Genomic DNA, 11,767 nt, shown 5'->3' on the forward strand with positions numbered 1-11,767 from the left:
AGAGAGAGAGAGAGAGAGAGAGAGAGAGAGAGAGAGAGAGAGAGAGAGAGAGAGAGAGAGAGAGAGATAGATAGATAGATAGATAGATAGATAGAAGCAGGGGGCGAAATTAAAGCCCGCCGCCCGCCAGGGCAGGGCTCCAGACTCGTTACCAAGTGGCTCTGCAGATATACCCTACTCGGCTACAAGGCTCCGTTGGAGAGGATGTTGTGATTTTTGCACAATAAATATTCAACATTCTCTTTTGAGACTCCGCCTCAGACTCTTATCATTTGGCACTAAAAGCTAAACATTGTCACCGATATGGCTGTCCGCAACATGTCATTAATTGTGTACGCGAGGTGGTTCAGTGACGAGTCCGACGCTAACATGAGCTAGGTTAGCTAGCATGTAGCTGCAGTACTGTACCGGAGGAGAGGTGGGTAGGAAGTAACTTGACGCTGGATGAGCGTATTGCTGCGTTGGGAGGCGGAGATAGTCATTGGATTTGGCAAATCACGCTACGTTTAGACTTCAGTGAACTTAGTCAGCACGAGACATTAACCATTTGACAGCAATATATGCGCGCACTGACAGTCGTCCAATTGACATTTCCTGTGAAAAAAAAATCCTCTCCGTCCCGGATGCGTCCCAGCAAAGATTTCTGTTCGTCCCAAATCAATAATTGATCGTCCCCGGGACGGCGGGACATCGTTAGTCTCGAGCCCTGCGCCAGGGGCGCTCAGTTTTTACCTTTGGCGCTTGCCACTGGGGGGTCTGCCCGCCGTGTGGCGTGTAGACGTGTAGTTCATAACGATACTCTTATTTTGAAAATCTGTGCAGGTCTCATTTCCGCTCCAAGCGCAGTTCCAGTCATAATATCGATGGCTCCGGCAGTTAGCAACATTCAGTTCGTATGATACTCTTATTTTGAATAAAACCGTGGCAACGAGTCATATCTGCCCAGCCAGGCCAGCCCTGCAGCGGGATACTATTGGCTTCTGCTCGTATCAACACAGAGGCAGGCTGCTCTAGTCTAGACCGGACCTCCATGAGCTACCGTTACTGTTTAAACAATGACCCAGTCAACTATTCACTTTTAGTTTAATACATGACGAGGCATTGTCTAACGGTATCTAGCTGGCTAGCTACTGATATCAACAAATGCTCCAGCAATAGTCGACTCGAGTGCATAATACCTCCGTTCCCTCGTTAGCTAGCTCACGTTAGCTAGCTCACGTTAGCTAGCTCACGTTAGATCTATATGTCCCAGTAAACTAAATTGTCTTAACGTTACCTAGCGGGCTAGCAGTAGCTACAGATAGCTCCTGATATCAATGTCTTATAACATTGATTCAATGCGTATTGTAGCTGAGGGCTTTATGAATGTGATTTGACCAAAGAACCCTAACATTATACCAATAGGGTCCAGCTGCAGCGCCGGAGAATCCTTGCATGCTGAATGTAGAGTATTAGTATAGGGTCCCGCTGCAGCACAGGAGAATCCTTTTTGGAGCTGGAGGCTACTAGAATACACACAGACAGTGGAGCTGTTTGCAGATAGCGAGCATTTTGACTTATTGCGTGGTGGCGATGTCTCGCAGATAATACAACTACAAGTATGATTATATAATATATATTTTATTTTAAAAAAAAATTATATAAAATATATATTTTTTTTTATCAAAAAGAAAAAATTGGCAGGTAAGAAATATGCTTGGCGGGTAGATTCTTCCCATCTACCCCCCACTGGCCGGTGAGTCAAAAAGTTAATTTCGCTCCATGGATAGAAGACATGTGTGGCTGACATGGCGGACATCTGTGCTCTACTGAGCGCACCTTTCTAGTCCCCAGATGAACGTAATCTCTTGACTTTGGCACAGTAGACACGCGACGTGTATTCTCGAGAATGATAATAATAATGCTCTTCAGATTATATTATCAAAGAATATGCATATTAGATCACTCAGTGATTAACCGCGACAGGCATATAGTAAATAAGGATAAAGCATGTTAAAGACGCATTTATTGGACGCGTTGCGCTAGGGCTGGGCGATAAAACGATAACGATAACTATCGCGATAAATTATTTCCTCGAAATAAACATGAAACGTGGTCGCAAAGTTTCGATATATCGATTTTCCAAGCTTGGATATGAGCACACGCACTAACAACCAATCAGTGAAGGAGATGGCAGACAGCGGAAGGAGACCCGCACTGCACCTCTGGGTAGAGCGGTAGGACTCAAGTAGTAAACAAGGCTGGCTAGGATAATTAGCTTGCACGGCGCTATTTTATAGTTTATGTGCCGAGTGGGTGTGTGGCGTGAATTCTGAGGCCACGGTTATAGTAGTGTGGGGTATACGGTGGACGTCGTTGCAATGTATTGGGGCGGAACAGAGTATTTTAGGGTCATATTTAGTACTTTGTAAACAAGGCTGGCTAGGATAATTAGCTTGCACGGCGCTATTTTATAGTTTACGTGCCGAGTAGGTGTGTGGCGTGAATTCTGAGGCCATGGTTATAGTAGTGTGGGGTATACGGTGGACGTCGTTGCAATGTATTGGGGCGGAACAGAGTATTTTAGGGTCATATTTAGTACATCGTCATGGGATACACCGCTTGTCGGCTAACTGCTAACGTGCGCGGACTGATGACGACATCACCTCGAGACATTCGCAGCAGCAAAACAAGTCTATTAATAGCCCGTCCATCGGCGCCGGGCATAAGAAGTTAATTAAACTTGACAGACATTATATCGACGATAATTATCGATATCGAGTTATATGAAAATAATTTTATCGCGATAACGTTTTTGGCCATATCGCCCAGCCCTACGTTGCGCACAGAGTTTACATAGAAACAGCGCGAGTCCCAAGAGGAGTTATCACAGGCTGCAGAACGCAGGACTGAAGAGCTCACGTTGTTGCGCATGTAATGACTGAAGCCGCGTTTTGATGACATCATCACAACAACACGCGTTAGGTTACAGGTTGTTTCTGTTTCTGTGATATATTTTCGGTGAAAAAACTCTTTCGGCCGAAAGCCGAAAGGCCATTTTTGGTCATTTTCGGCCGAAAACTTTCGGTGGCCGAAATTTCGGTGCATCCCTAATATCTACAATGTCTCATCGCTTGTCCTTGAGCAGCCGCAGTGAATCATCCTTACTCAGAGTCACTGGCGTGCTGCTCCGCCAAATGTGTCAAGTCAACCGCCAGACGGTACCTGCTGCTCGCCAGGAGGCAGACCGAGATTCACAGTATTCTCATGGTCGTGTTTTGTCATACAAACAGGGCACGAAATTAACTTTTTGACGCACCGGCCAGTGGCGGGTAGATGGGAAGAATCTACCCGGCGCCAAGCATATTTCTTACCTGCCAAATCTTTTTTTATTAAAAAAATATATATATATTTTATATAAAAAATGTTTTTTAATAAAATATATATTATATAATCATACTTGTAGTTGTATTATCTGCGAGACATCGCCACCACGCAATAAGTCAAAATGCTCGCCATCTGCAAACAGCTCCACTGTCTGTGTGTATACTTGAGTAGCCTCCAGCTCCAGCAAGGATTCCCCGGCGCTACAGCTAGACCCTATATTCAGCTAGACCCTACATTTGCATGCAAGGATTCTCCTATTGGTATAATGTTACGGTTCTTTGGTCAAATCACATTCAACATGCCCTCAGCTAGAATACGCATTGAATCAATGTTATAAGACATTGATATCAGGAGCTATCTGTAGCTACTGCTAGCCCGCTAGATAACGTTAAGACAATTTAGTTTACTGGGACATATCGATCTAACGTGAGCTAGCTAACGTGAGCTAGCTAACGAGGGAACGGAGGTATTATGCACTCGAGTCAACTATTGCTGGAGCATTTGTTGATATCAGCAGCTATCAGTAGCTAGCCAGCTAGATACCGTTAGACAATGCCTCGTCATGTATTAAACTAAAAGTGAATAGTTGACTGGGTCATTGTTTAAACAGTAACGGTAGCTCATGGAGGTCTGCTGACTCCGCTCTAGACTAGAGCAGAGTCAGCAGACTGCCTCTGTGTTGATACGAGCAGAAGCCAATAGTATCCCGCTGCAGGGCTGGGCGGATATGACTCGTTGCCACGTTTTTTTTCAAAATAAGAGTATCATACGAAGAATGTTGCTAACTGCCGGAGCCATCGATATTATGACTGGAGATGCGCTTGCGGCGGAAATGAGACCGGCACAGACTTTCAAAATAAGAGTATCGTTATGAACTTGATTGATTGATTACACGCCACACGGCGGGCAGACCTCTCAGTGGGAGGCGCCAAACGACTAAAAACTGAGCGCCAATGGCGCTTGGCGGGCTCTAGTTTCGCCCCCTGCATACAAATATGGCTGGTGTTTGATCACAATCAACTGTTGTCTGTTGATGTCCGTGATAGAATACTATGAATATGAGATGTTAGAACTATTTAGAGTCTGTTGATGTCCGTGATAGAATACTATGAATATGAGATGTTAGAACTATTTAGAGTCTGTTGATGTCCGTGATAGAATACTATGAATATGAGATGTTAGAACTATTTAGAGTCTGTTGATGTCTGTGATAGAATACTATGAATATGAGATGTTAGAACTATTTAGAGTCTGTTGATGTCTGTGATAGAATACTATGAATATGAGATGTTAGAACTATTTAGAGTCTGTTGATGTCTGTGATAGAATACTATGAATATGAGATGTTAGAACTATTTAGAGTCTGTTGATGTCTGTGATAGAATACTATGAATATGAGATGTTAGAACTATTTAGAGTCTGTTGATGTCTGTGATAGAATACTATGAATATATAAGATGTTAGAACTATGTAGAGTATGTTGATGTCTGATAGAATACTATGAATATGAGATGTTAGAACAATTTAGAGGTAAGATCTGACAGGAGTCACAAAATTCCCATGCACTGGCTATAACAACTGTACTTACTGATACTGTAGATATAACACTATACTACTGTACTTACTAGACATAACGCTATAATGTAGACTTACTGATAGACATAACATTATACTACTGTACACTTACTGATACACTAGTAGTTATGTCACATAACCTGTAGACTTACTGATATACATATATATCAGTGCAACTATATACTGTGCAACTGTTAAAATGATGTCACATCTTACCTGTGCAACTGTTAAAGTTAACATGATGATATCACTAGAGCTGCCGCGGTATTGCTGTTTTCCTTACCGCACAAATTTGCAAAATATTTCCTACCGCGCGGTTATTACCGCACGCACACAAAAAATAAAAAAAAAAAAGTTTGAATGCATTTTTTTTAGTAGTAGTCTACTCTTTATAGCATATAGCCTGCCTCTAGTCTAAATGTCTATCTTTAGAGGATGACTTTGCAGCATGAATATTGTTTGGGATTCGGCAAGCACGCATTAGTTATTGAAAGTGAAACTCTGGTCGTGCGCAGTTCACTCGGTGTCGCGGGCAGGGCTGGTTACCCCCCCGACCCGTTCTTATTATTATTACTATAAAGTTACTACTTTATAATAAAGGCATTCGTTTTGTGGCATTAACATTATATAGTTATACGTTCAATAACATCAGCGTATTTACCGGACGATAGCAAGGCAAGCAATACTCTATTCATATCTCAGTTCCTTTCTTTGCTCAGAGCGTGCTGAGTTGTCCCATTCTGCGGTCTGTTAATAAAGTTTTCAATCAGACAAGTGTATAGAACGAAGGGCTTTTATTATAACATTCGTTGCAGACAGTAAAATCATTATGTCTCGTTTAGTACTCCTGAAGAGCGATGGTAGTCCACTCCGGCGGGGAGTTAAAGCTAACGTTATTAGCAGTGTTGTGATGAGCTGACATTCAGGACGTAAAAAACGTGTGACGCGTCTCTCTTCTGACCAATCAGTGGTCTGCAATGTTTCACGTGACTTTTCTGGTACCCAATAGGGTCGCTTGGAACCTCGAGAAGTAGGGTATATCTGCAGAGCCGAAAGCCCAACGAGAGGAGGGTAATTTATTATTATTATAAAAAAACAGCGGTGACGCGGTATTCAGCCTACTCTGCGGTGGCCGTGATGTAACAGCGATACCGCGGTAATCGCGGCAGCTCTAGATATCACACCACTTTTACATGTTTTTATGCGTCTATGTTATGTCTATGTGATGTGTTGTGATGTCATCTGTCTTTACGATGTCTGTATGATGCATGTCTGAACACTTCGTTCCCCGACCCCTACCAGGAGGACCCCAATGGAAATAAGCTCGGAGCTTTTTTGTGTCTATCCTTGGCAGTATTCCAGACTGTCCTTCTGTCACATGTTTATTTATATATTGTCAAAATAACATCAATCAATCAATCATCACAAGTGTTGGCTGAGGGTGGGGGTTCCAAAAGGATAGAGATCGCTTTCTTCCCCTTGAAGTGGAAAACAAGACGGACTGCCTTATCATGGCAGGAAAACTCAAATCTCTGAATGGATTTAACTGCTAATTCTGTCCCTAAAAACAAAACAAAAAGGGACATTGTTGTGTCTGAGGTCAAAGAATCACTTCCGCAGGTCTACAACAGAGCTTATGTTAGACGTCATTCCTAGCCATGCTCATTCTGCCGAAGACGCCGTAACTCGTCTTTGATATCAATATTTCAAAAATCTGTGATCGAAATCATATTTCTCCTCCGGGGACCAGAGATGTACTGCAAAGCTCCACTCAACTCTCTAGCGGTTCAAGAGCGCCATCTGGTGGCCGATCGGCAGATCGCCAACAGGAAGCGACTCGTCAGACCGGAAGTGCTCATCCATATGTCGTCCGGGCACTCGCTATCGTTAGAGAGACTCCGTCTTGACACAGTGAACATCGATCGGTGCAAATAACTCGAAAAAACAACATGATTTGGACATATATACTATTATACAACCTGGAAATGGATCGGGCATTTCTCCATCCCATAATAGAAAAAATTCTGTTCCACGCTCATCTGCCAGCGGCGCGAGGAAGCCACGGTGAGTTGCAGCGTTATATTCTAACGTGTTCCATATAAACTGCTATGATGATCATATGACCCACACTGGATGAATCATCTAACGTTGCCCACGGAATTATAAACGCCCCCTCGCCCATCCGGTCAATATCAGATGATACGTAGTAACTTCTAGAAGTACCTCCAGTTGAAATTTTTCATCTGGCAACGATCGCTACCAAACTGTATTTGATCATCAATATAATGCATTTGGAGCTATAAATCAAGTTCTGGAGAAAGCTGCAGAAAACGATAAAAACATACTTATACTTTAGACCATATTTTAGTATTAATATGTGAATGAAAAAGTATATCGTTGCTACACCCTGAACAATGGATATAGGACATTGAATGGGCCATAATAATGGCAATTTAGCAATAGAATTTAAAAAGTTATAGCCCTGCAAAGAAGGGGAACTTCTCCATAGACAAATAGAGCTGGCTAGGGATGGTAAATTATGAATTTGAACCATGGCGATCAAAGTGTTAAGCAGCGTTGTACAGTGACGCAGTGGCCAGGTGAACTCGGTTACCTATGAACTCCAGTTGCGGGTTCTGAATGTAAATAAATGGTGCATTTCGCGTTTTCATCCAAAAGCGCTTTACAATTTGTTCCTCACATTTTACCCATTCACACACCGATGGCGGAGGCAACCATGCAGGGTGCCAACCTGCTCATCAGGAGCAGTTAGGGGTTATGAGTTTTGCTCAAGGACACTTCGAGTCTGACACACTGCCCAGAAGGAGCAGGAATCGAACGGGGAACCTCTAGATTCTACCTCCCGAGCCACTGTCTTTCAACAACCACTATTTAAAGAAGAAGAAAAAAAATAAAAGAGCTGGGCCGTTAACGTGCTGCGTTAACGCGATACTAGTATCGCGCGATAATATAATTGACGCAGTTAATCTAAAAAATTTAATAAAAAAAAAAAAAAAAAAAAATTACCTTTATTTACCCAGGGTAGGTTTGCTGAGCACAGATGCTCTTTTTCAGGAACACCCTGCTTCACATTCACACAGTTCCATTCACACCTGGGAGCTGCCCAGTACAACCACAGTTGACACCATTGGCCACTGAGCAACTCCACTGGAGCAGTTGATTTGCATTGGCAGGGTTTGGCCCTGTCTGGCACCCAACGGGAAAAATATTATAGGCACTATAAGTAGACACTGCTACATAAAACAAGCTGGTCTGCCTGAGTGACTGGTGGAAGAAGGAGAAATAAAGATTGGACTGATTGAGTCAAGCCATGTCACATAATTTAAGTTTGAATGCTAGATACTGTACTGTACTGATAATATTATTTATTTGTGTTAACTTCTGAATAAAACAACTTATTAAACACAAGTACATCTTATTAAACATTATTTTGATATTTCATTACCAATTATCATAGCAAAACAGCTTTTTCAAACAGTCTGTAATGCATTTTGGAAACGGGAGATGGGCTCATGGTGTAATGGGCCACCTGGCCTGAGAAACATAAGGAGGAAAGAAAAAGTAAGGTCATTATTTGGGTAGAACACACATATTTTGAATGCCTTCGGCAGGTTTTTTTTTTTTTAGCCATTTTAATCTAGATTAAATCCAGAATTGCAGATAGATTAATCTAGATTAAAAAAAATGATCTATGCCCACCTCACTAAATACATTTTTGGTGCCACATTTTCATGTAACTTGTATCAGTTTGGCTAATCAGATTTATATCTAATTAGGCTATAAAATGTGTAAACTCTTCACAAATAATAAAGTGGGTGATTTCAGTTAGGTGGAACAACTAGCAAGATGTTCTGTTTTGATAGGAGCCTATAGTAGAAACGTCCATTGCAACACGGGTCCCTTGGAACATAAAAAATAAAGACAAAAAGCTATGTCAAATTTAGGTAGGGCCAAGAAAGAAACTATGCCGGTGCCACTTGCATGACAACGTTTAGATTTAGATTTCAAATTGGTTTACAGAAAACAGATATACGGTCCAACACCACCTTTGAAATAATGATATCTGGCATCGAAACCCATGCACCGTCTCTCGAACCCACAAAATGTGTTTACATTCCCCCAAAACTAGCAAGGAAACTATAAAAGAAGGAAGAGTGATCGTGTCACTGTGTGAACTCACATTGGTGCAAAGTGTGAACACTTTCAGTGAGTTGAATGGGGATCAGTCATTGGGATCAGTCATGTCCTCGTTTATGGACCTGTCATTTAAACAGGTTAATTACCTCTGATAGTAATAATAATCGGCAACTCGTTGCATTGTTAACTAGCTAACGTTTATAACGAGCAATAACGATATATTGGTTTATGTGTATATGTCCTCAGATAGCTTGTATTGATTGATTGATTGATTGATTGATTGAAAAGTTTAAACTGTATTGCAGAATGGGTACAATACAGTACAGCTCAATACATACAATTGTTAAGGGGATGCAGACCAGAGAAAGACTTTCAGGGTCCCCCATTTGCAATTCATCATAACATATATGACATACACGACATACAGATAGACAGTACTACTGTTGTCTGTTACATCTATACATTTATGACATACCAGATTTGCAAATACAGTACCGTTTGCGATACAAAAGAGTCAACAAAAAAAAAGAGTATATTTGACATAGAAACTGTACATTGGAGGAGCTTGGGTAGGTGGGGTGGGGGAAACTGTACAACTGTATATATTTTGTATATATTATAGGCTTCAATAGAACTGGCATCAAGCAGAGCAGAGCAAGCTGGTGTTCTGACGTGATGACCCTGCCTTCCTTTATAGTCGCCTTGCCCAGAAGAGGGAGTAGGAGGAATGTCTGCCTTGACATTTTGTTGTACCTGTCCTGCACAGCCATGGCATGGCTACAGACAGTACACGCACCAAGTAAACTGATTGATTGATAACTATTAACAGATTGCAGAATGGGTACAGTACGGCTCAATACATTGTTAAGGGGATGCAGACCAGAGAAAGACTTTCGTCTTGTTTACATCAGGGTCCCCCATTTTCAATTCATCATAACAGATATATGACACACAGATAGACAGTAGTAAAGACAAACTGCAGACAACAACACCAAGCTGCACTCACCACATACGTTGATCCATTTTCTCCCGACCGAACCTCCGTTTCGGGGATGGAAAAATGCATTTTTGTTTTAAAGGTCAGAAACGGGACAGGGCACCACTTCTTAAACCCCACTGGAACAGAGAGACTACAGCAGAGGAGAGGAGGGTCTCGAACAGTCCCACCGTTTATTAAACCCACGGTGCCGTTTTGGAAAAAAGTCCCGAGTTTCAGAAAAGAGCAGTTTTTCTTTTTTTTTATCTGAGCGGTAAAACAACTCACGCACCACGAACTCACATTAGTATACTTATATCCCACCACCACCACGCCAGTGTTACTAATAAACGTCCCCCACTAGCAGCGCCGTGCCCGGGCAGCAGCAGCCATGTTGCGGACGTTAAGTCGTTCTACCTTCACGGGGTTTGACGTGAAACCGCTGTTATTATTATTATCCCGTTCCGCTTCACAAAAAAAAAAAAAAAAAAGACCAGGGACTGAAGTTAGAGAAGAACCCGTTCGTTCAACCCTCCTCCTCCAGAGAAATCCCGTCTCCTCCCGTGCCGTTATTATTAATATTCCACCCACTTTGCGTTATTAATCAAATCCTCGGTGGAACTTTCTGGGATGAAAAGGTGGCAGTTTGTTCAGTTTGTTCCTGCTGCTGCTGCTGAACCCCCGCGCGCGTCGCAGCACAGCAGGGTATATCTGCAGAGCCGCAAGCCCAACGTCTGGGCGGGGCTTCGGGGCTTCTTCTTCTTCAATGGTTTAATGGCGGGTCGCGACCACACAAAAGGCGCATACCGCCACCTACTGTACATCCCAGCAACTGGGCAGATAAGCAAGACCCGGCAAATAAAAGAAAACAATAAAGGAAAAACCAATAAACCCCCATAATAACACACTAAACTAAAACCCTAACTAAATAAGAACGATATTCCATTTGTTCCATCCAGTTTAATAAAAGAAGAAAACAATATACAAATAAGTCTCGGACGACTGCAGGTGTATTTACAAGTGAATGAATGAATGAATGAAAACTTTATTTAACAGATTGCAGAATGGGTACAATACAGTACGGCTCAATACATACAATTGTTAAGGGGATGCAGACCTGAGAAAGACGTTTGTCTTGTTTCCATCAGGGTCCCCCATTTTCAATTCATATAGTGTAGTGCCCGGAGGAAAGAGGAATAAACGGAGGTAACGTAATGCTTGTTTAATGTACAAAGCCACGTCAGTAAACAAGAACACCAGTACATGAATCCCAGCACAGCCATGAATGAATAACAACCCGTGCAACCTAAATAGATGTCCCCTCTGGCGCCCGGTGCCAGATCATTAGTTCCCTCCCACTACACAACATAGTCAGAAGATGAACACGAACCAATACTGTAGTCACTACACCAGCCCCCCCAGTGTTCACCTCAATATACGAAATCCTCACGGTGAGGAGGGCGTATGGCCCGGCCCCTACGACTGTAGGTAACGTCAGGAGGTGCGGGAGGGGGTGTGACAGCGTCCGTCACATCCTCCTGCCGAGCAGGATGGGGGTCAGTGACCAGACGCTCACGAGCGGCGGGGGGTCCGAGGGGTCGCAGGGGGGAATGGCCCCGGCGTGGCAGGGGAGGCAGGACCGGGGGCCGGCCCCTGCGCGGCGGCAGGGCCAAGTCCAGGGGCAGTTCAAGG

General features: G+C 42.9%; 1 protein-coding gene across 2 annotated transcripts in view; it reads right to left on the reverse strand.

The window, feature by feature from the left end:
* Positions 1-10,729, reverse strand: part of snx17 (sorting nexin 17) — a 235,604-nt gene extending 224,875 nt beyond the window's left edge. For both annotated transcript variants that reach the window (XM_084314817.1, XM_084314816.1), the window contains exon 1: positions 10,106-10,729. In XM_084314817.1, coding sequence (XP_084170943.1) covers positions 10,106-10,165 — 60 coding nt within the window. In that variant the 5' untranslated portion in view covers positions 10,166-10,729. The remainder of the gene's footprint in view (positions 1-10,105) is intronic.
* Positions 10,730-11,767: the final 1,038 nt, after the last annotated feature.

Source organism: Notolepis coatsorum, assembly GCF_963971535.1.
Source record: "Notolepis coatsorum genome assembly, chromosome: 5".
In the NCBI taxonomy this organism is placed as follows: Eukaryota; Metazoa; Chordata; class Actinopteri; order Aulopiformes; family Paralepididae; genus Notolepis; species Notolepis coatsorum.